Consider the following 25,858-nt stretch of genomic DNA (forward strand, 5'->3'; position numbering starts at 1 on the left):
TACGGAAAATCAATGTCCATCACTTTATTTGTGAGACAGCTAGATTATGTAATTTCATAGAACCGTTCACAAGTTACTGTGGCTCCTATGAAGGGTATAAGGTCCACGTGTCGGGGTCGAGCTCTACACTTATTAGCTCACGGTAGAGTGAAATTGCTTTGTCAAATCTAAAACTAAGCTTGAGCAGCGTTGCATAAAGCGTCTCAAGAAAACGAACGGGGCTTGTTTGCGTACGCCAAATCATATTCAGAAGTGAATATCAAAAATATCGACAACGAGTTCAGGTAAAATGTAGAATGTGTAATTTGTATATCCTGATTCTGATTTACTCAAATGGCGTATCGTTTCGTTGGAGTCAAGTCGACAATTTGTTTTAAAGGTTTTATAGAATGATCGCGTGAAATGGGGTTTCTAATCTACTTAGTAGAGCATTAGTCCCAGAACAATGGATTAGGACGAATCATGTTTATGGTTAGATAAGGAATTAAGAAGCGTCAAATAAATGAGAGCAGTAGCTATATATATATATATATATATATGTATATGTATAAGTCGTTTTTTGTTGCGATCCGCGCTCACAGAAAAGAAAGATAAGGAGGAAGCTTAATCGGTAATGCAGGGTGCTACAACAAACGACACAGCGATACCTTCATTTCGCGAAATTCTAGCCTAGACGAAACACTAGCTGTCTTCAGTTTTGGGGACTACCATACAATATATATATATATATATATATATATTTCATTTTTTAAAAACATCCTCGACTAGTTTTACTAACTGAAGACATATCATTGTCATGGCAGACTGGACACGAACGTCTATGGGATGCTGATACTAGGCCGATTAATCGAGAAGAGTATGCTTTTTCGTTGAGTGCACATCCGACTATGAAAACTGATCACTTTTCCGAGAGAGAGAGACAGGCACTTTTCCGAGGCCTCTTTTCCTTTTTCTTTCATTCTTCCTTTCTTCTTTTCCGACACCGCAAAAGGTCCAGCCTAGACAGCTGCGCAAAGGCTATGTAAGATGTACTTACAAAAGTTATCAGAGTATGATGGCTAATATCGGCTCATTCTGCTTTGGGTATCTTATTTTCGTAAAATAAAGGAGAAATGGCCTGTGTTAGTCTACAATGGTTAGACGCACAGCTCAGCTAGCATATAATAGTGAGGCACGACTAACTGTTCGACTAGATATCACCATTTCCTGAAAATTTTTCAAAAGTTGACCAAAAGGAGGTATTGATGAAGATTTTGTGTTTTTTCGCCGTGTCAACTCGATTTTGTCAGAAATTGAACTTGCCACTGCCTGCTGTAGAATGTTGAACCAAGACCTATTATTTGGTCCAATGTCATTTTTTAGCGATAAGTGACCGATCAGAGTTTTCGCACTTCCTAAACGCATTTAGATCAGTGGACCCAATCTCCACTTCTTCTACTCAACGGCCGGTGGCTGTCTTAGTTGACGATGTGAAAAAACGGAAATCCTAAAGCAAAGCAGCGCCGTTGCTACACCTCTGGCTAGGCCACGTGATGGACAACTTGAACAAGGCGATTCGAGCTGCTTCCTCTACATTCTCCACTCGACCGCTTTAACACAATCCACAGTATTTTGCACAGCAAGTTATTTTATCGCGGCACTCATATTTTCCATGTCAACTTACTATCGGAAAGCTGAAATCCCCTCTCCTACGCGTTCTCCGTTACAAGCCACCCGCGCACCTCCTTGCTTTCTCTCTCTCTCTCTCTTGTAGCACTATTTGTCGAACACACGGCGTCTGATATCTGTTCGTATACATGGGAAATGTTACAAAATGAATGCTATGGTGGCTTTCTAGTTCATTTTAATATATTTTTTTTTTGAAAATCAGATTTCATTGACCTATCCATACGCAATTGTTTAGCATTAAAACAAAATATACTTCACTTGTCATATTTGATTCCAAATTATTCCAAATTATCCAAAGGTATTCCAAATTAACGTCACAATAAACTACAATTGTAGGTTGGCATTATAATATCCTGATGGGTATCTTTATAAACAAGCTTTGCATGTTAAATTTAATTTCATTTACATCAAATTGCGTTTCGTATAAGCGTTTTGATCATACAAATGCTAGACCTTTCATATGAGTAATCAAATTTCTAAAACTTATAAAACAAAGTTCACAGGACAAAAAAGGTCTATGTCAATACCTGATTGACCTAAACGCTGGAATGACATCTTACTACGGCACCATATTAACGCTGAGTGAATATTTCCACATGTCTCTACACTTACTTAAGTCTGCTATTGGTGGGTATCCACCACGAGCTCATTGCCTCTCATCTCTAAACATAAGGGTGATTTATCACGTTTGAAATGGAAACAAGATAATCATAAAATCTTGTTTATACAAGCCTAAGCGTATGGAACTCACGTTGTTCAGCAAATAAAAGTTTTTAATGCGAATGCCTACCACTTCAGACAACGACTGCAGAAGAAGGTCTAAATTAGCCTACTACACCATCCATGTTCGTGCCATAACAATGACGGACGTGAATTTTGAATGGACAATTATATTTCGTTTTAAACTTTATTACTGTCGCTGGCCGCCGGCGGCTCCTAGGTCTCGGTTTGCACGCCAGAGATATAGGACTCAATTTCCGAAATAGTGCGTGGAACCTTTGTGAGGTTTTCACAGCCCGTAGCCGTGATTACAACGTTATCCTCGATGCGAACTCCTCCAAAACCTCGGAATTCCGCTATCTTATCGGGCACAAGAAACTGAACCTGAGCAGGATCCTTAAAAGCCTGATCGAGCAGACAATCGATGAAGTAACAGCCGGGCTCAATGGTTAGAACCATATTCTCCTGCAAAAATTAAAGCGTAAGCATGAGCAATTGATCCTCTGCAGCCTATGCGTAACACCTTCGCTTATTCTCTAACTACTAAAAGTAGATACCGATCTTGTTATGCCCAAAAAAGAAATATGAAATTTACATAAGTTTCGGAACTGTGGAGATCTTAGTAACTACTGAGCATCAAGCACAAAAGATTTAGTACTATAAAAGGTTGAAAAATACTCCAATCGCATTGGAATTCCTGTTTTCATATAGAAATGACTGGCACGTTATTTCAAAGAGAAAGCTGAACATAGTTTCAGCAAGGCTTTTGGCAAGCATCTCTAGATGTTTAGCGCCTCACTTTTTTGTGCACGAGGCGTGCTTCAAATTGAATAATTTCTTTCTCGGTCCTAACCAGTTGCGCTATCGGATCACCGCACAACATGTCCTAACTACCATTAGTTCTAAAGACGCAACAGATATTGAGTTGGCGCCCGTTTGCTCCGGGTTAAAGTGAAGTTGACGCACCTGCAATGTTCGTGCTGTACGTAGATTCCTTAATCCCTTTTGATCCGGTCGTTTTGGACACGTATCGAGGTAACCGCCCACGTCATGGACATCGCAGCCTATCAAGTGGCCTAAACCGTGCGGCATGAACACGGCCCCCAGACGAGCCGACATCATGGCTTCCAAATCTCCTTGTAGCAATCCGCCAGCGATAAGGTCACCTAAGATTTTCCTGTGATATTGCCAAAATTGATACGGATGTTCGCATAAAGTAGAAGATATAGGCACCGTTTCTTATTAATATGTGCTTCTATACATTTGGCACTGATTTAAAGGAAAAACCTCATAGTGTTTTAGTTTTTGTTTTACAGAGACAGTGGGCAGTAACAAAGAGCATCCTTCATCACCTTTCTGCAAGGAGATGCATGTCTATCCAACTAACTCCGGGTTTGACTGCTTTCATCACAGCCTTGTTTGCATGGTACACCGCCTGGTATATTAGCCGCTGTTTGTCACTGAACTTCCCGCTGACGGGGAACGAGCAGGTAATATCCGAGCAATAGCAGCTGTACTCACAGCCCATATCAAAGAGGCACATATCTCCTTCATGTAGCGTCCGCGTATTGGGTGCACCTGCGTGTCCATAGTGGAGGACAGCACTGTTTTCTCCAGTAGCTGCGATACAGGTGTAGCACACGTGACGGGCGCCACCTTCTGAGTAGCAGTGGTGCAAAAAGAGACTTTCCAGTTGGTATTCCTTCATGCCAGGTCGAACAGTTCGCATCACCTTTTTATGGGCTTCAGAGCTCACCTCGTTGGCATACCGGATTACCGCTACTTCCTATAGCCACAACGTAAATTTAAGAAAATAGACTTGTATATAACGTGCTAGACCGAATAACACACTGGCCACTAAAAAAAAACAACAAACATTTAAAGAGTTATTGACCCTGACGCTGCAACGTCTTATACCTCAGGGGTTTTAATCACACGAAGTTCGCAAATCTCGTTATAAAGGAGCGAACGGTCTGTTTTGAATTGATCGATGTCGTTGAAAGTTGCTGCCGCCGTCTTTAATTTAGAGTCGGAATTGACACCTTCAAGTAAGTAGATCATCTGAGCGTCCTTTTCCTGAAATGGATAAAATATGGTTTGGAAATCATACTTTTCCCTTTCTATCATTAGAGCTACCTGCAATCGATCTCAAAAGCGAAGGGTTACCGCACCTAAGGATTTGGTGCAAAATTCACTCAGTGCTGCTGTTAACTGAAATCCTTGTAATACTGTTCGGTGCTATAGAGAAGGAAGACAGCGTCGAAGCAATTGTGGCACCATCTTGTGTATAACAGCTTACAACCAAGTCGGCAATCGAATTATAATGAAATCGTTTGAAAAGATATATCTATATATCTGCTTGAATCGTAGATATGTCTATAATGCACGCATACATATGATGTGTGCATAATAATTCTGCCAACTTTCGATCCATCAAAATGAAGATCTGCCGAACCTTGAAGAACGCGACAATTTCGTCTGTGTAACGCACTTCATCAGTACCATATTTCGCTTTGAATTCTTCCGTAGAAAGAATATGTCCCAACCAGACGGCGTATTCGCAAGGCCGACGTGGTACAAATAGAACTGATCGACCGGTCTTTACCTATAATAATAAAAAGTATTTATTAAAATAAAACATTCACTTAGACTATACATTATTACAATTCCATTTTTGATAACTTGAACTATCTTCAATCAGAAAAATACTTTGGCTTTTCTGGTAATAGCTTTGATCTGCGCCATTTAATAATGCCTGACTTTCTACTGGATCACGCCAAAGATTTCGAAAGTCTTTTCAGCCTTCAATCGAACAAATCTTTTTTTTCAAACCTAAATAATATTTTTCTCACGCAGTAAGGATAATATGGTAATAGCAGTAGTTGTTTGCATACTTCGTATTAGACTAGCTAACGACTACATGACCCACCGTAAGGCTCTGCTCTTCATAGTGATTATTTGGAATGGTCTTGAAGGCAGGAATCAAATTAAGCTTTAGAGCTTTATCACCACTTCTAATGATATACATGTTTACACTCGCTATTTTCCTATAAGGAAATTTAAGGTAAAAGAAGAATTATCCATATAGTGCTTCTTGGTACAGCGGTATTCTAAGCACCGAGCCATAAAATAACTAATAGTAGTTACATGACAGTTTAAAAGCTAAAAAATCCGTTTCGCGTCTCGTTGAACAGAATACAATATAATCATACAAATGGCATTGAATTATATCTATAATGAAATAAATAAGAGTAATAATAAATACAAATTTTTAAAAAATCTATAAATAAATAAACAAAGAACATAAATAAAAAATAAATTATATGTGACTCCGGCGAAGATCATTCACATGATAGCGTTAGTTAAATGCCGTTATAATAACAGTAGCCGGCATTATAGCTCATTTCGTAATGTTATTACTGTAATATTATCGTAATTTGTTTTCAACCTTATCAGGTACCTTATATGTAAATAATACAAGCACTCCAACTTCAACTTTTTATAAATTATCAAAGCAGAAATTAAAATACGAAACACGGAGCGCTACGACTGCGCTGTTTCTCGGACACAAGTTATATACACAGATAATATGCTTTAGATATATGTACTGTTACTAGATTTAATCTTGCTGTCGGAAACTGGTCTTCCAGGCCAGTTCTCAACATTTTTTACTGCCGTTAGTGAGGAGGTGTACTTAGTGTAAACAAATAAAACGACGATCCCATTCCTGTGTAGCTTTCACAAGTTAGAAGCTATCTGTTACGGCCGATATTGAGAGAAAACCAAGGAGATTACTGCTACGGACCTCGACTGCACCGAGGCAATCGGGCTCTTCGGCACCGAACGCCCAATGGAAGAATGACTCTTGACGGAAGAGATTTTCCCTATCCGTGCAGTACAAAAATGAAGATTCACCGCCCTTCAGTAGTACAAACGATTTTTCCTGCAAACAAAGACAAGCATCATGAATGATGCTGTTAGATTCATCTATATCATAACCAACAAAGCTGAAACCTCAGCTCAACACTTTATCCAAAGAAAACACTTCTTCCTGAAAATGACAGACAACCCTAAATACGCTTACAACTATCTAAAATTTTGCGACTCATAATAGCAGTAAAATTCTATACTACGCGTTGATGTACGTAAAATCACGGATAAATTAGTTTCCTAGGTTCCCCTTTTGTCCTGAGACAGTTGCACATAAAGAACACGCACATTGGAGGGTTTTTTATTGCAATGAACTTATGTTTTCATTATTCGCTAGTCTTGCTACAAAAATGACTGCCTGTATTTTTAAAATAAACCTACACTCATCATGGCGGATTTAGACACTTCGTCTTTGAAAAACGGCAAAGATTAGCTTGTGTTTCATGTCTACAGGGTAAGAAACGCGACAGGAAACGCATCGTACGGACTCTAAAACTACTTGAGAGAATGTTCAAGAGTGCGTCTTTGACAATACTGCGTTTTGTCTAGCGGCTAAATTTAACATGGTGGTAAATCAATAGCTCGGACTGCACTGAAAGCAATCAGGTCAGCTTTCTGAAGAAAGTACTCCTGAGCTTCCACGAACGCGCTCCGAGCGTTGTATCCAGAAAACACCGCCATACGTCTTGCAAAAAAGCGCATTCAATAACGAAAAGGCTTATGAGAACGTTCTAAGAACGACGGTATAAGTTTCCAAGATTACCATGTAGACTAAACGTTTTCCATCAAAATGATGCATGCCTTCATACGGGCAAATCAGCGCAGCAGTGGAGCGGGCTTGCTGACCAAGTTTGAAAACCAGGCCTTGTGGCCGTTTTGCTACACAGAATTGAATCCAGTGCATGACTGCACCACGTATGACCTAGCAAGGATCTAAAAAAGTCTCAGCAGAGCAAAATCGGCTCGCTCACTGTTTTTATTTAAAAGATGTTCAAAATAAATATAATGAAGTAGCTTTTAGTATAGGCTTACCCACCACACCAATTAGTACTAGTGAAAATTCTGCAGGAAGATATTGATAACGCTGATAACAAAAGTCAGCATAAAATGTTACTGAACAAGGCAATGAGCAATAGCGTCTAGCGACGGACGGTAAGATAAACCTACCTGTATCACGTAAGGCTTTGCGAGCAAACGCGCACTCAGCCGTTGCCGATTCTTTAGATACAAAGTCATGGGGACCTGAAGGGTTTTGAGACCCCGAAAGAATGCCGGTTCCATCTCCTAATAAGGAAGTAAAATGGCTGTTAGCGTTAGTCTCGAACAAAGTACCTATTAGAAAGATGAGTGAAGCGAATGTGCTTAACCACTATAGTTAACTGCGTATTTTTAGTATCATATATTCGGTACAGCGTCCATGTTCGTAAATGTATATACAATGCGAGAGCTCTTGCTAGATCGTAGTGATTTGAATTTTTCTTCAGACATCTATTGCATGTTACCGTTAGTATTATAGCTTTCAAATAGTCAGTGGCTAACGCATTCGCCAGTTGTGACTCAAGCTAGTTATGCTACTATTCTCTACAATAACGGGCCTCCCCTAAGCCCTTCTCCGATACGCACCACGTTCACGAGCCGCCTATCACGGCGGAACGGAATAAGTCAACTTATATCACTTTGCTAGTCACACGCGTAAGTGATTAACACCGATAAATACATTCGCTAGGAATAGGAGCTGGTTAATTTGACTAGAGATCCGCCTGCAACGAATCGGCCTCATCCAGACGGATTGTACTAAGCTTACGATAACTAACAGGATAAGTATTCAGAAAGTTAGATATAGGCTATTAAATGAGCGTCTGCTCAGTTTAATTGGTTCTTAGCCAACCGGATCTCAAAATACGTATACGAAATTTCATACTGACGTCAATAGTTATGGCTCTGACCAGCAATTTTTCATGACATAGTAGAATTGCAATCGAGCATGCAACATCATAATTGGTGAATATGGAATACGATTCCGAGCGCAGCTAAACTGTCCAAATACATTAAATTGACATTAATAAATTCAGCGATCGAAAACTCCATCCGACCTTTCATACATTACAGACGTACGCCGGCGATTAAACGCGCCATGAAATCTTTGAAGATACAAATATTTCATGGCGCGTTTGGAAAGAAGAACATCTTTCCACAACACCCCTATTGAATACTCAGGAAATTACTCTGCTCTTTTAAAAATGCGTTGCAACGCACCAGTTTGCCTAGCTTTTGTTCGCATCAGTAAATACTGCGGTCGATAATTCATTGGTGAAGTTTACTATTTGGCAAGCTCCTAGAAGTGTACCGGTCACCTGAAGAAGACTCCCTAAATCGTTTTGACATAGTATAAACGTCCTGGGCTTAGAGTAGGAAGGTCACATGGTTCAAGAAGATTTGACTACACGCTCAACACTTCTGAGAAAGTGAATTTGTCGAGCTAATTCATTATCTGCTTTGTAAATAAAAAAAAAGCTTACATTAGGTAGCGTGGGTATTATAATCCAGTTGAAAAATGGGCACGATATCATAACAACGGCATTTTGTAGTCAGTTTATCAAAGCTTGATGATAAACTCTCGATAGACGCTAAGTCAGATTTGATAGGCATTAAGAAATAGGTAATTTTTCTGCCACGTATCGACAAAGTAGTGCGTACCTTAACTTTTGAAAGGCCATCAAAAATGACAATGGTAATATAATCGTTGGATAATATCCGTTCGACAGAACGTAAATTTGAATGTACGGCTCAACGTTGTACACTTAATGTTCTTTATATTTTCCACACTTATTTTGTGGGAGCTGAAACTCTGCGGCTTTTCATGTATATTATTAACTTAAACTAAAAGAAAAGTCGGAACCATAACTGTTTTATTGTTGTGCATCAAAATCCTTCTGAAAAGGAGGTTTACTTTAATTATTGATGCACAACTCTATAAGTTACAAATAGACGCGTTAAATAAATCTTCACCAACGTAGATAGGAGCTAAAGAGACAAGAAGCTTCTCTCGAAAAAACTGATGATCTCTTGAAGAAATTAAAAGGTTCCTTTGTTTTAGCTGAATATAGGCAAGGGCACTATTATAGAAGCCTGGTTTATCATGTGGGTGCAAATACATTGAAATGTGCTTACAGTTCATAAACGACTAAGAAATATGAAGCTCATGAGTGGTATATTAATTTTGAAGCAAAGTTTCATTAAAAAGAAAACGAGTCCCCTTCGGTTCATAATTTGTCACTGCTCTGTATTGGGCGAAGCCACAGTTCTTGGTGGCAAATATAAAGAATTGATATTCCATTTTAATCGTCTTACATGTGAAGTGATAGCTTATTGATACCATCTATACACCACCATATATACAAACGGCGTAGAATGTTAAGATGCATTTTGTTTAAGAAAAATTCCAATTAGTGGATGAAATATTTTTTTTTATATTGTAAAAAAATATAGCATTAATTTAGTATAATGAACACTGTATTTTGCCTATTTAAAGATGATATATGCTACCTATACACTTTACGCAAAGTCTATTATCATCAAAATGATTCTGATCTACATACTTGGTTTGAAGTAAAAGTTGTCATCTCCTATACATGTTTCTAAAATCGAAACACATCAACTGGTCGAAATTATTAAGGTCAATTCACTCATTTTTGAGTCGGTGATATCGTAAATAAACATTCTACTTTTGATCCTCACTTAAATTGGGTGAGCATTGCATGTTTCGTTATACCCGTCCCTTGGCATGATCTATCAAGCCTTTCACAACCATATTTCAAAGTAAGAAAGAGAGTAGCTGAGACGTATTTTCTTTTCTGATTTTACTTTTCCCAATCGATTAAGCACTGCAACCTAGAGTTGTTGGTATAATCCTGAATTCTGAACGCGAGGTCTTCAGTAAGCTCGATACAGCTTCCACTGTTGTTCGATTCGAGGTGGCCTAGGTTCAAAACAAAGCTCAAACGCATGGCTTTGTCCTTGCGCGACCTGACCGTCTAAACCAATACTTAAAGACAATAGGATCGAATATGAAACTCAAAACACCTAAATATTTAACTATCACGTTCTAATTATCCTGTGTCCTGTTGTAGATGTCATTTTTCTTCTATCAATCATGTAATTCTCTCATTGCAATTTAGCCCTTGATATGTTATCTTTTTGTAGTCACTATATTTATCTCTAAAGGTGATCTTGACTTTTAAAATTCTGTATAGAGATCAAGCCGCTTGTGAAACCAATGAAGCGAGTATAATAAAAACATCCATATTTCCACGAATTCACACGAGAATTTCCTGCGTAAGATACTTTAATATCATCAAAAATGGATGCATAGCTCGAAAAATGAAACTTACAGTTTAATGTTACGTAAATCTCTCATTCGTTCCTGCAAAAATCATTTCAGCACGGAAAAGTTGCTATCAAGCCGATACAGTTCGTTTTCGTTAAGTTGTGTGTGACTAAAAAACCTGCTTTACATCTTTAGGCAGAGTTTAGTGTATTTCGACACCGTAGTTTTTGCACGCTGAAGTATTGTCAGCCTATTTTGTTTACACTGTATATATGTATGTATATATATATATACATATGAATCATTCGAAATTGAAAATAGAAAGGCCGACACTTGTCGTTCAGAAAACTGTCTTTTTTAAGTCAAGCGCTTCTTTTACGAATTTTCCTAAATTAATTTTCCTCAGAGCGTCAAGAGGATGCAGAAGAAAATTGTGCGATCGAGCCAGAATTGATATATAATATATATAACACGTATACATATGTAATGGTAAATCACCAAACTTCACAAAACTTATTGCGTTACAGGAGTATTTATTAGTTTAAAGAGAATACTGGAAAAGGTACAGGATTTATGCGCTTACTTTTCTCCATCACTGAATTTGTTTCTGCTCGATTATTCATAAAAGGACTTGGAAATAGTAACGCTGGTTGCTAGCTGGCCTCAACAGCACCTTTGAAAGACAATTTGCAGGCATTTTCCTCACCTCGTCGGAAATGTTCACATTCACGTGAAAAAGTACACAAAATTAATACATACTGGAGGTTTACATGAAACGCGCTTTCTGAACTAGCGGCGTACTACACACGCAACTGATGGGTAGACAAAAACCTCTAAGAGTATTCAAGACACAGTTTTACTTGACCGCCTTCGGCTCAAACTCGATCGATGTTAGAGCAAAAACTCTAGGGAACAAGCGGAACGGTAGGCGATAAGAGCTTCTACGCTTTACTGAGATCGTGGCCAACCCGCGATCTCACTTTTATACTCGTCGCGGCAAGAAAGCGTTCTAATGAACTGATTTCTTCCCCTGAAAAATCGACTTAAAAGTAATCACAAAGGCTTTGCACGAATTCTATTTCACTATTTCGAAATAGTATGCACCCTCTGGTCATCTGATCATTCTCGCTCCATAGCCGATCATTAGACAATCGATTTGATCTTTTTTCATTACAGTACAGAACATTGCTGATCTCGCCGACTCCGATCCGAGCTCTAATAGCTCCTCCGGTCGATCACTTTAGACGAAATTAGAATAAATTAATTTAGCTTGGTTGTTAGGAGGTAGACGGGAGAGGCCTACTAACACTACTAAGTTATTCGAATTCAAATAAACTCTAGCGGGCTGTTTATTACAGCGGGCATGCGTTCACCCATTACTAGTGGCATTAGAAAAATGCCAGTTCTTTCTGAAACAAAAGAGAAAACTTGTGACCGCAAAAAACAATATATTGCTTTTGAAATGTGAATGAAGATTATCTATTATGCAATCTTCCTTATACAGGACGAACTCCCACCAAAATTAAAAACTTCTTTTTACCCGAAATCAATGATTTTTGTTACCTTTAGTTATCATGCGGCTGCCGAAGAATCCGAAAAAGGTTTTCATAAGGCCAACCGGAAGGTTCTTTACAGAGTTTAAATTTGAAAGGCTCAAAGATTCCTCAAAGTGGCTTGAAAGCGATTTTAATATACCTGGATTTCTTATGTAGAAGCTAATGGCCATCTTGAGTAAAAAAAATATATTCACTGCCAAATGGGTTACCCCAGATAAGCTCCAACAATTCTTTTTTAAGATTTTTTACACCTCCTAGGGCTTTTGATCGTTGCAAGTTTTCGCATTTTTGGAACTTCTGACACGACATCAGCTCAAGATTTAGCTACGCTGGGATTTTTATATGTCGCGTATTTGAGCAATATCGTTACCCGTTTACACCAACAAATATTATTTTATGTACAGTTATTATTAAATTATTTACAAATTGAAAAGGGAATATATTGAAAATTACAAGTGGTAGTATTGGTCCCATATTAAAGCTGTAATCGCGATGAACGGCGCTCATGTTGACAAAACGTCCCCTCTAGAAATAATACTTTAGCATATACGAGAAATTTTATTGTGGGGTCTTGTTTGCAGTCTTATAAACAATTGACAAGAACAAAAATCCAGACTTGAAAGTCTTGCCCTGTATAGCCACTGACGCACATTTATTGTCAAGGTCAGATTAAATATATGTAGTAGTTAAGAGCACATCTGCGTTCTTAACTAATGTATGTTCTAACTAAGCATGTTAAGGCCCTTTTTTCGCTCAGCAACTATCTATTTTTGAAGTTAACCCAAGGCAATCTTTGTTGAACTCAAAAAATCGAGTCGAGTGCGTTAGTCGAATCGAAAACTTCCTTCTAAGCGTAGTAAGTCACTTACAAATGGCGCGCTAAACTACAGAGTGCTTGCCATCCATGCCGAACCTGATTCGACTTATTTAGTTAGCTTTTTGACCTCAATGGAATAGGTATAGAAAATACTGTGTTTAAACTGAGAGTAACACACACAGACATACTCATTCTCAACTCACATAACATACCCGTTATTAAATTCAAAGAAAACATGCAAGAACTTTATATACAAGGAACTGTAAATCTCAGTCATTCAATTCGATTGCTTGTTAGCGACTGTATAAAGCGACGCATTCTGGTATAAGGTCTTGTTTTCGAGCAGGTATAAAGTTGTCGCCCTTCGCTACTAATGGTTTCACTAAGAAATCTTCTGTGATTCTCCCATATTGCTAGGCTAGCAATTGTCAAGTCATATGCTGCTAGGACAATCTTGTAAGATATTTCCGATGAAATTATTTAAATGTTTATTTGCTGGTATCACACTTCTTTTGGTGCGAAGGGGACAGTCGTTCATCATTAAGATGTAAACTCGATCAAGTACCGTAATCTACTTTTTTCCTCCGACACCTGCTATCGAAGAAAATAACTCTCAACGAGTATTTTCTAGCTCTAAGATGGAATACGTGCTTAAATCGTACCAGCTGTTTGCCAATATGCGAAAGAACTCAAGTATGAGTTCTTATAATTATAAATTTAAGTGAAAAGCTTACAACAACCGAATCATGCAGAAATATTGGATTTTAGTTATGTTATATTAAGACGACTCCGACGGTTTTTGTTTTGAAGTATATAGCAAACAATAAACCACAGTATCTTCATGTTTGATAAAACAGTTCACAAATTTCCCTGAAAGCGCGAAGTAAAATATGCCTACACTGACGCTTGATAAAAATTATCCTAAAATAAAGACTAACTACCTAATGACTTCTTATTTATCATAGCGTCATGTGATCGTGCTCGAAATTTGAATGCGGGTCTAATTCAGATTAAGCCTCCAATACACCGCCCAACAATTGGAGAAATGGTCCCACGATTTTTGTTTAATTACGAAATTATTATAAACGAGAAAAACTTCTAACCGGCGCAGACTTTTTCCTTTTTGCGAGAGGAGGGGTTGGATCAACTGTAAAAGAGGTTTCCGCTCAATCTTCTAGTACGCAGCACTCGTTATCGTCGCAAACGGTCGACGCCCAAATAGTTGAATCAATGACCGGAAACGCAACAGTTGTCTGCAGAAAAACAAATTAACACGAACTTTCTAGCTGGATTCTGACACCTCAAATGTAGACAGTTGAAAGACAACCTTTAAATATACGTCCCAAATCTACACCATACAGCTCTATCAGTGCCTTTTATTTCGTAAACGGACGATTATCGTAGCGCTGTGTACCGATTCTCATCCAGCTGGTGATGGTCGGTGTTTGTGTCTAGTAACCTGAATGGCGTGTGTGTGGCATTTTTGAAGCAAAGGCGCGACTAGTGGTTGGTTTTTTGCCAACTTAAATTTGAAAAAAAGAGCATAAATCAAGTTAATACACAGTACAATATTAGCATTAGAAAAACATAACATTTTAGCTGTACCACACTGATGATATTTGCTAAGGTGCTCAAGTTCTTATTTGTTAGGATTTGTATAATAGCGTCTTCATTTGAATAAAATTCTATATTGAAACAAATATGCATTCCAGTGATACAAGCTACTATAACTAAACATAAAATAAATATCACTAAAAACCACGGGACATGTGTGATGAAATAAATAAACAATAAACATCGTTTTTCATGAGAAACATATTTATTATCTAACACGACGAAAGGGTTGAGCCCAGTCTAGCAGTCATTGAAACAAAGCCATCACAGCCTAGGCTGTTGGTACGAATGTACTAATTAGGATTATCAAATATACTACTGATGACAATTTTATTTAAGTGCTAAACTTGCAATGCAAACGGAAGCTTTTCAGCCTGTGCTGCTGGTGCTCATCGCTATGAAATCTGTGTCCGCCCATTTGAGACACCCGTGAGTCGGAATAATTATCTTTCCTCTACTTGAACTTTAGAACTGTCACTCAGCGCTGTGTGACACAGATGGCTATCTTTTATGCTTTCAAAATGTGTTCGATCCCAATATAACTATGATATCAAAGTTTCTTTCTACCGCGCAGGTCACAAGTATTTTATTAATGCGATCTTGTTATGTCGCCGACACGGTTTTTTTGCTGGAAAAGCATGGAAACTATTTCAATTTCGTACTGCCTGTTAAAATTTCATTGTGTTTCAAAAAGTCCTGGCAGCATTGCTTCAGCAGCTAAAAAGTTAATCTAGCTCCGTAAAGCTATACATTCTTGGGTTGATATAGTCCAGAAGAAGGCAATTAGCCCCATAGTGTTTCAGTGAACTTCTAGAGCTTTTGATCATAATACCGTAACAAGACAGAAAGCTATCCTTACATCATATATCTTATATACATCTTCACTCGTCTACAAAAGACAGGAGAAGTTTCGAAGAACAAATAGCCTGCCAAAATACCAACACGGACCCTCGGAATAGCGCGGTGTTAACTCCAAGTTGCTTTTTTTTTAATTGAAAGCAATAAACAATTATAAGTAGAATGATGTACTACATTGTAACTAAATATGCAGTCCATGACTTCTATCAGTTACTTTGCCCGACCGACGGCTATGGCAAGGCAAAGGATACCTTTTCTATATTGTGCAAACGAACGTCAAATGATAACGTAACTGGCAGGATTAACGATGGTGAATTTTTAACATGTTTTGTGGACGGTAATGATCATATGAACTGACATGTATATATTTAACCGACTTGAAATGAAAGTAAGTTTATATGATCGCCACCGTGCCCGTGCTATATATAGTTTTGAGCCGTAAAACCATCTACACAAAAATAGTAACTATGATATGTTTGTGTTAGTTCGATTTTACATCTCGCTCTAGCTATACGTGTGCATTATTATTATCGTCGCAGTTTTCTCTGCGGCTATCGCTATCATGATCGATCGTTCATTGTTGTCATCGTCACCTTGTAGATTTCCGAATGTGTTAATTCTTCATTTTCTCTTAATTAGCTAAATAAATAAAGTGGAGGGAGTTTTCTCGAACCTCTACTCGCTGCCCATCCATTGCGTTCTCTTTTTTTTCTGTCTTTTTATATATCTCACATCTGTTTCTCTACTTTTTTAAGCGGGCCCTGGGCGACAAAGTTTCGAACAATCTCGACATCAGTGCTTCAATTGTGCGGCGATGCGGGACACAAAACGTGCCGAACGTTCCGCTTCTCATTGTTGGTTACCACGGTTACTACCAATACTACCCCCGTCTTGTTCTATTCACGCACAACGTTAGCTCGCGCACCAGTAACAGCAGTTCGGGCTGAGAATGAACTGTGGTTTGGTTCTTGCCTCTTAATGAATTCTCTGTCCCCTTATCCGTCCTCCTCTCACATTTTTTTTGCTTCTTGCTTCCCTATAGCCGCTCAGACCGAACTTTGTCCAGTAGCTCCCAGCTACATTCATTCACTCATTTACTTTCAGGGGTCCGCAGGCATACTCGCATGGGGATATTTGCTGATTGCAGTGTATAAACACACCAGACGCACATGGCTGGAATGAATCGGGAATCGTCTTTTATGAGTCGGATCTTTCCCGCTTACTTACTGAGCTGTAATATAGCCAGCGCGAGTCATGGCTCATCGTCTCATTCATTCATTAGCATTTCCAATGCCTTCACAATTCAGGCTCGAGCTTGCAAGCTTTGTAAACGGCTTCGAGAGTTGATTGGTCTAGAAGGCAGGGGATGGCTTCTACTTGCTAAGGATTCAGTGCAGCGCAGTTACTACACCAAAGCCTGTACCTCGTTGTCGCCGTTTGCACCAAAAGGCAGCGCGCATCGGCATTTTCTAACACTCGGCTGAGAATCCTTTTCGTTGGGTTAGTCGTTGTGTGCATCGCTGGCCTAACCTCCCTATGACCGCTGGGACTGTCGGGCTTAACGGAACCATTTGAGACACCAAGTGGCCTTGAAGTGGATGCTAGGAACACCGCTGCGACTGCCGTTAGCTTCTTTGTTGTAACACGCTCACTCCCGCAGAGCGCGTCGGAGACCCAGCGGAGCAATGGAAAATGAAAGTTTATTCAGAGAACAGGACCCGAAAGGGAGCTGTGCAGTTCAGCGTGTGACGGAAGCAAGACGCTAAGGTGCTCGCCATGGTACTGCGGCGTTAATCTTCGAGGCTTCGAAATACTTCTTGTAGCAGTGTTGTGGTGAAGGTGCCAACAAGTGCGGTGTATTGAGAGGTTGATCTCTACGACACTGAACAGTTACTAGTCAGCCCTCAGTGCAGACAAATCGACACGTACTAACCAGAGGGAGAGACGAAGAACGCGACTGGGAAGAAACTTCATTTGTGGAGGGCAACATGACGGAGCAACGAACCACGTATGCTAATGAAGTGCGGAAAAAAGAAGCAGAACTGCCCCGCTTTTGAGCTATAGTACAACGACGGACCAGCTTCTATCTGTTCGTCTATTTGCCCGCCCGCTTGTTTGTCTCAGTCTCCCTGCCATAGTAATCCGCGAATCCCCGCAAACACGGTAAGTAATAGTATTTATTTAACATTCACAGAAGACATCTCGCCTATTTTCTCTTGAAAAGATTAGTGCTGACCTATTCCCGTCACTTGTAAAAACATATCGTCTTATAAGGAATCAACCATACCGGCATTATTCGGGACACGACTGGCTACCATATATCTTTCATAAGTGAAGGACGTCGTTCTGAAGATGCAAAATGATTAAAGTTATTGGTAGTATGGGTAATTATTTTTGCCGAATGCCACAGTTATTTGTTTGAACAAATTCTGGGTTACTTTAGAACGGCAACAGTTCAATCTCGTTAGAAAACAAAGTCGGGATTTTTCACTCGACGTCAGACATACACGTGGGCCACATATGCATCTTTATGCTTTGGATGAACACATTAAGGTATTAAAAAATATCCGTAACAAAAAGAGAAAACGAAAATGCCTATTAAAGTTAGTAGTACATTTAGACTACTCTGTCAGAAATCGAATACAGTTACACAGCGGTTCCTTGAGTGTGTTTATGGAACGGGATTGAGCCAGGCCAGGTGTTAAAACTTAAAACAGGTCTATACGAAGCATATCACTTTGCGGTAACCATTGAATCATCTTTCAAATAAGAATAGTCCAGTTTGCTATCACATCGAGGGGATCAGTTAGATCGATGATTTTTACTCGCAGAAATGGAGGTACACACTTATATACACGAATATAATTACTTTCTTGATCAACTCCGTCTAATTCCCTGATATTAGATGTCTTGAGACGGAAAAACAGGTCCTCATAAGAATCGCCTACTATCTTTCTATATTCTGCTGCCAAGATGGTTTCTCATTTTGAACAGACAAGACTGGCCGCAATCCCTTCAGTTCATTCTTCCATCTTCATTTAGTCGGTAGACTCTCATACATTGCCAATTTGTTGAAGGAGGATGTGCATGGCTATTAGTACGTACGGCTTACGTTTAACGCCATATACATTCTCATTATTTCGAATTCTAGTCAACTTTTGTACTGCGACACCCGCTCGTACGTTTTGTCGTTTTAATGCAAAGATATTGAAGGAAAATTCTACGCTCACTTGTTGATTTTCACCAGTAGTTTCACGAAATAATAACCGTTCATTTGATACGGGGTGAAAACCATTTCGTAAAGGCATTTCATGGAATAGCACCTGCTTCTGGCCCCCGTAGGCTTAATAAATTGCTACCTACCTCAAGGTAAATTAGGGATAATCGTTAAGAATAAAGGAGGTCATACTTTAAGTTTACTAAACTAGACTTTAAGAAATTACTTGTTATTTTGCCATAGGGTGATGTCGATTTATGTCTCAGTCATTAATAATAGCAATAGCAATATACGAGGACAGTGTCCATAAGGTCAAAGATTCAATAGGGCGCCCAACTCTAGAAATGCCTGCAAATGGCATTTTAGGCATCTTAAAGGATAACTCTAAAATTCATTTCACTGAGCCATGCTTGCAAAACACCGAAACAGCGATAACTCAAGCTATGGCCCCTTCTAGGCAAAAAAAAACGGCGCGCCTAAATATTTTTTGGACCTGGTTCGGTTGTCACACTTACCAAATAACATAATTACAATTCAGTGCATTCTACATAACAATATGGATCTGTGGGTATGACAAAATTTGAAACAGTTAGAACACAATTGCCTAATTTTTATGATATTTTTTTGTGCAAGATAAATATAAGCTTAAAAAATGGATCTTAACCCCCGATCAAAAAAATTAGCCATAACACTAAATAGGTAAGAAAACTTTTTGGCTAACTCCGGAGAAAAAATCCGTCATAAATAAATTACATTTTCCCTCTGGTTCATGGTCATTGAGACCTTGTAGTGTATACAGTGAAACGAAATAGTCCAGTTAAACGAGGAGATTGATTCATACGTACCAGCAAACGTTCAATAAGACATTTGTTATACATAAATTGCATCCCTTAAATGATTTCCTTCGATCCAAAAAACTGCGTTCTCGAAGCCCTTTATGTGCTATTTTCTAGACTAGCGTTAACCCAAACGTTCCTTTTTTTGCCCTTTCCCAAATCCGAAGGAAAGCAGTGGGAAAGGAAGAATGGTTAGATGCCCCGCATCGCCTAAGCCAATCTCCTCGCAGTTACGCCGTGCCTTATCAGGGGCATCTATGCACACTATAATGATATCCCATTCCTCTTAAATTGTATACTGTCTTGTGGCTGACAAGAAAAATATAGTAATAATGACTTGCCCCACAAATTTCACCACATGTTCTAAAACTCGTTTGCTGTCCTCAGTGCATTTCCGTTACTGCATATCTAGTAGAACCGTAGCAAAAACAATTTAGAAAGATCCCGGGATAGGTTGCTAGCAAGTTTGAATGGGGACATACACACGCTAACTAACGTACCCAAGAAGCGTTCGTGCATGTGAAATGTGCTTGAACCAGCATGTGTGTGTTTGTAAACAAATGACCGGATAACAAATACGATTATGATGTCCTCTGTCACAGATATCGGTTTGCCTTAGTAATGGATATAGTCGTTCTTAGGTTACTCTTACGGCTTTCGTTTTCCATGAGCAGCCTTTATCTAGGTTAGCTTTCGTCACACAATATATTATATTCATCATCCAAGGCAAATCAGAACCATATTAGCCTAACCTAAATGAGCTAATACAAAGAAATGCGTGAAAGCAACTAACTCATGTTAAACCTGACTGTGATATGTCAGAAAAGATTGACGATTGATTATTTTCGCAACAAAACAAACATCACTTTCATAGCAATTTCGAACTCTTGTTTTGGCATATGTCTTTTACAGGGAATCACTGCACAGAGATATCCACCGACATTTTAATACACGGGTTAATAGAAGAGTACTTGTAAGTCGCGAGCTGTGATCTTAAAACCTCCATCAAACATGCATAACAGGCAAGACTGACCTATTCATCATCGAGATATCCGATTTGAAAAATAAGGTCACGTGTCAAATCTCTAAATTCGTATTTTTTTTGCGCGCGCGTTCTGCGTATTCAGGTTTTCTTGGAAACAGGTATCGCACGGACCCAGTAAGTATACCGCTAGTACAGTGGCAGCTTGGAATACACAGACAGTGTTAATTATATGTATTCTTATTATTTTATCTACAAGGTGTTTGCAAAACTTATGGCGTTACAGAAACGATTAGGCAGCTTGCCATGGAAATACCATGAGAAAAGGTGCACAACTTTTCATTAGACTGCTGGACTTCTTGAGAATATCCGAAACTTACCCAACTAGCACCGTGAAGCCATTTGAATGGAGAGGCCCCTTGACCTATACGACTCTAAAACAAATAGCTTCGTACTTGGCCATTATGCGTTCGTTAGCATTTCTAGTATTTCGTTTATAGCATTGCTTAACTAGAATTTCTTAGAGTTTTGAATCGGCTATATCATAGTAGACCAACTGTATTTGATCAGGTCTAGTAGAAGAGGTGTGGAAAGCGTAGTTTTGCACGCCATGACTGATGCCGTAACAGAATAAAGGCGTGGGGAAAAGAGGTTCTACATGTGTGGAAGTAGCACGTCGACGCTGGTAAAGATGAACAAATACGCATCAGGAAAATTTCCTCGAAGGGTGCAAATTGAGCCGGGTAACTATTTTGAACATCTTGAGTGTTGCAATTAGATCTTTCTCTGAATTATTTCAATTTGTGCACATATGAATATGCATCTGTATGTCCGTGCAAAACAGGTCTGTGCAGGTTTTTGTGCCGATCATAACGGCAAAGGACAATTTAGTGAATTCACCGTCCTTCTCCCAGCAGGTATATGATTTGAGCCACATGGTTACTTTCCATACGATTAGATGCCGGTACGCGTGAATGGAGTATAGCTATTAATTTAAAAAAAAATGAAATTATACATTTTAAACATTCTAATCAATAGGAAAAAAAATGCAGCCTCGGCAGTGCTCACACATAACTGACATCCGGCAATTTGTCTACTACATTGGCAAGCTGCGGTATATGATGGTAAGCATTTTTCCACTGAATGGAATTAATCGCATTTCAAAGGCCATTTACACAGCAATTGTAGCGTCCCGGCATATTTCAAAATCTTCACGTTTCCATCTATTTGTATCTCTGGAGCGAGTGAGTCCAGAGATCTACTAACAGCACAACGTTGTTTATGCTAAGGCCGCAAGACGCTTTAAAACGACTTGCTCGAATAAAGGTCGATAGATCCCTCAAAAAATTATGAGACATATTTAACGGTATTTGTATCGCAGACGGGTTACGATAGAAATATTTATTAGGCCTTATCGTTTATTTGTATTAGTCAATCTCAAAACAGTAGTATTTCTAATGTAGGTCTCTGCACTTTGTAAAAGTTCCTACCTCACTTCTCTAGTCAATTCTTTGGTAGCAATTCTCTTATTCACAGTTCGCCAGGTTTTCCTCGCACGGGCAGCGTTTTGCCCTCATTATGCCCCTGTCTTCACGGACTAAAATTGTGCTTCGTCTCTATTAAAGAGACTACTATTAAAAGGTATAATCACATTTGCCATAAACCCCACGTAGCTCTCTTTCCTCGGTAATTCACTGCTTAAGGCCAAATACACGTATTACACTCCGCTTAACAAGGAGCTCGTTTTTCGTATATGTTTTTGTATATGCTTCTGCGCTCAGATGAATACGAAAGCTTCGCAACTTTTGCGCCCCTCGATGTACCCCCCGAGCACACCATTACAAATATGTTTGCTGTCTTCGTTACAGGGCAGCATAAAAACCGTGCATCCCAGACTTAAGAAGTATGAGCTCATCTAAGAAAAGCATTTCACGTCTTTTCAAGAACATCATCATTACTACTCAACCGATGGGATTTTACGTTGTTTTTTTTCTCTCTATTCATTCACGTAATCACAACTAATAGACGTGGCTATGACGATTTTTTAGACCACTTAAAATTCAGTAAAGAATTGCCCTGAACAACTTTCTCTACTACTAATTGAGGTAATGTGAATGTTCAGGCTGTTCTCAGAAAGACTTTTGCTCAGACACAGAGAACAAAAATGGGGCGTTCCTGACGCTCTCCGATAGAATCCAGCGAAAGCATTTTAGAGCTGCTTGCCATTTCGACTTGCTAGAAGGGACGGGGCAGAGACCATGGGGGCGAAAAACAAGCCAATTATACGCATATAACAGACGTTCGTATGACAAAAAGTACAAAAGCGTTCAATTTTAAGATTACTCACTTGAGTCAAAATGTTTAAGGAGACAGATTCGTGGCAAGGAAGCCTCACGTTTTGTCTACGTTACATATTTGATGTAATAACGTGTGAGGCAATACGGTGATAGCCTTGTGTCAAATAATAATGCAATCACTAGCTGGGAATAAATTTGCCGGGCCAAAGGAATGAGGTACATGTCTACGCACGAGCAAAGCTAGTTTTAGAATATAGGCCTTATGGGAGACTAGTCGACCAGCTACTATACTTTAGTCAGTCAAAAAACTATAATATCGGTATATAGTTACATTCGATATATTATATAGTATGGTTTAACGACCCGTAAATAGAGCATCGAAAAATAGTTTAATGCATTCTTTTTACTGCACTTGATATTTTCATATTTCCGATATTAATATACAATGTTTTACTAAAATTTACATTTATTGCTAGAGACGTTTCCATTAGACACGTATTATTATGTGGATCTATTTAAACGCTGGAGTGAACATATAAAGACTCCTATAAGTTTCTATATTAAGTTTTTTTTCCGTGTTCACACTACTCGTTATTTCGTTTGTTGTCACACAACTTTTTTGGCATCGCTCATGCGTGTAGTCTATTATATTGCTTTGTGGCCGAGATTCGTTCCACGGGTACTGCTGGGTCTGGCCTGCTTATTTGAAAAATAGAATCACGAAACCAGGACGTACGCAAATACTAGCTAGTTATCCAACGGGAAGACTAAATAGTAGTACGGAAAATACCTATATTGCTATTGATGTATTTCGATCACAGACTGTGAGTCGCTGATGCTTCTCGTGGTATTAGCGTCAGCGGTGGACACGCCTATGCCTACAAAGAAACTCCCGCGTCATTGGCAGGCACATGCTCGTACCCAGCGCATCGGTCACTTATCCTTGATTGTCATCACCAAACGATACGACGCCATTGACGAGGGTACCGTCTAGTATTTTGCCAGCGTTAACCGAATTCGTTGTGAAGTTGTTTGGAGATGATGCGCCCGCACCGCTGTATACGTGGACTCCTGCTCCACTCAAGTCGAAGACTCTTCCATCATGCGTACCCAGATATTGTGAAGCCTAGTCATCGTTCCTAAACTGTATTAAATTAAGCGAAGTTCTATATGACGACAATATATTTAACAACCCACCTGTTTGATGGCTTTTTCGAGCTGCAGTTGGGCATGTACTAATTCAACTGTTTTTTTTTCCTAGAACATCTTTACACTAACACGTCAGTCGAATAACATTACCCTACGCATTTACAGGATTACTCTATAGAAAGCAAATGGTAAGCACTCGGAATACCCTAATGATATCATCGCATCCAAATCTAGCGTGACATCCTCTATCAGGAGCTCTTATGGGGCTGTCCTATGAACGGCAATATTATTAGAGCCTTCTACTGACGTGCTATAAGAAATGTTTCATTGTGACCGAAGTGCCGATGTATTTCATAAAGCTAAAACTCTGCTCTTTCAGCATTTCACTAGTCTCATTGGTACCTGTCGGATACCAATGAGACTAGTGAAATAAAAATAATAAACATTCGTGATAACTAATGTTATCAATCAACAAGATGACACAAGGGTTTTTTGAAGATATCCGACGTACCTAGCTGATCAAGACAAAGAATTTTTGCAAACGAAAGTCCGAAACAGTCAAAAGGTGTTCAATAGACAAGGTCTTATCTATTTTTATAAGTAACTTTATTTAACTTAAGTAAGTTTTCTAGCAGTAATTTTATTGTTTATTTTGGATAGTCAGAGTAGCATAGGTGATAATTAATTAGGGATTAATTATTTTAGGGCTAGAGAAATGCGGAGCCTTATCTAATTGGTGCTTTACCAGTCTCATTAAGAGAGCCCCATAGGGTGGTACTAAGCGGAGAAGGCGTTACATAGATATTTGTGAATCTCCGGCAACGGCGTATTACTTTCAGACCATTTTTTGTTTTTGCATCAAATGAACAAATTTAAGGTTCTTTACTATCTAGCTTCTTACTGCGTGCTATTTTTAACTCATTCAGATGGCTGCTATAAACCAGAACGAAAACAATTATTTTCTGCACGCACACATGCTTACTTCTTTCCAGTAGTTCTCAATCAAATACGCATTACAGTTAAACACGAAGCTATATTTGCCCTAGTGCCTTTCTTTTTTTTATAAATTAATTGATACTGATGCCTTATAGTTAAATTGGGAATGCTGCCTTGTTGACTGAGCTCTATCGCCCCCTCAAAGGTTAACTTCAAATTTGTAAATATCCTACATAATTTTCTGAACTCTTTTCCAATGGATCCATAGTTACTAACCTTAGCTTGTCAAACCTATTCAGTTCTATATTCGGAACAGATATGGTAGGTACGCTGTACAAGTACAACAACGAGAAGTGGGGCATATTTCGACCTGTTAGGTTTATCCAACCCGTCGCGGCCTTATCAGGCAACTTCAGGTGTGTGACATAAGTTGCGACGACTTAATCGAATGGCGTCATCGTGGGCAACAGTAACGAGAGTGGTAACCGCGATGATACAATTTCTCCGACTTCACAAAGAACTCTTTACTTTTTTGGTGTTGCAACCTGTTTGCTTTTCCAATATTCACAGATAGCTCAGTGGCTTTCCTTCTCTCGCATAGCGCAAAAAGACGCGTAAGCGTAAACTCTACAAATGTTTATTCCTACAAATTTAGTCTCATAGGGCAGCTTTAAATGAATCGACCATCTTTCTTAACGCACATCCTCCAGCCGGCCCAGCTCCCAAACGAGATATTGTAGACGACGGCGAAAGCCTTGTCTTTTATAGGTTAAATCACCTTCATTTATTACTACTTGGCCATTCAAGAGTTTGCGTTGCGGTCACGTTTTTCTGCTCAACATGTCAGTTGCATAGCGCACTGGAACGGCCTGTATCCTCTACTACGATGGTCCAATATCGAATAGATTATGACACTTCCGAAATTTCAGTCAAAAAAGTTTAAGCAAAATG

General features: G+C 39.1%; 1 protein-coding gene and 1 long non-coding RNA gene across 4 annotated transcripts in view; one reads left to right on the plus strand and one right to left on the minus strand.

Annotated features, from left to right (window-relative positions):
• On the minus strand, window positions 1–14,469 carry Dip-C (dipeptidase C). Of its 3 annotated transcripts, none has more exons than XM_022792264.2 (8): window positions 14,122–14,469; window positions 7,486–7,602; window positions 6,194–6,331; window positions 4,844–4,993; window positions 4,306–4,464; window positions 3,741–4,174; window positions 3,355–3,565; window positions 1–2,853 (listed from the first exon to the last, which is right to left on the minus strand). In XM_022792264.2, exons 2-8 carry the CDS (start codon window positions 7,597–7,599, stop codon window positions 2,605–2,607), a joined length of 1,455 nt encoding a protein of 484 aa, XP_022647999.1. In that variant the 5' UTR covers window positions 7,600–7,602; window positions 14,122–14,469; the 3' UTR covers window positions 1–2,604. The 3 variants fall into 3 exon arrangements, with proteins under 3 accessions (XP_022647999.1, XP_086834859.1, XP_086834860.1); XM_086978733.1 differs by lacking the exon at window positions 14,122–14,469 and adding an exon at window positions 7,942–7,963; XM_086978734.1 differs by lacking the exons at window positions 7,486–7,602; window positions 14,122–14,469 and adding an exon at window positions 5,318–5,435.
• A 1,997-nt stretch (window positions 14,470–16,466) lies between these two features.
• The window catches only part of LOC111245756 (uncharacterized), a 44,827-nt gene continuing 35,435 nt past the window's right edge, over window positions 16,467–25,858 (plus strand). The window contains exon 1 of the long non-coding RNA XR_015321481.1: window positions 16,467–17,653. This is a non-coding gene — a long non-coding RNA (uncharacterized LOC111245756). The remainder of the gene's footprint in view (window positions 17,654–25,858) is intronic.

Source organism: Varroa destructor, unplaced genomic scaffold (assembly GCF_002443255.2).
Source record: "Varroa destructor unplaced genomic scaffold, Vdes_3.0 BEIS01000002.1, whole genome shotgun sequence".
Classification (NCBI taxonomy): domain Eukaryota; kingdom Metazoa; phylum Arthropoda; class Arachnida; order Mesostigmata; family Varroidae; genus Varroa; species Varroa destructor.

Bases quoted from the DNA above. Each gene is read 5' to 3' on its own strand.
- Dip-C (XM_022792264.2), bottom strand. From the start codon at position 7,599: ATGGAACCGGCATTCTTTCGGGGTCTCAAAACCCTTCAGGTCCCCATG. The intron at 6,332-7,485 runs GTAGGTTTATCT...CTTTGTTTGCAG, and splicing joins CAAAGCCTTACGTGATACAG to GAAAAATCGTTTGTACTACT. The intron at 3,566-3,740 runs GTGATGAAGGAT...GCAATATCACAG, and splicing joins ATGCATCTCCTTGCAGAAAG to GAAAATCTTAGGTGACCTTA.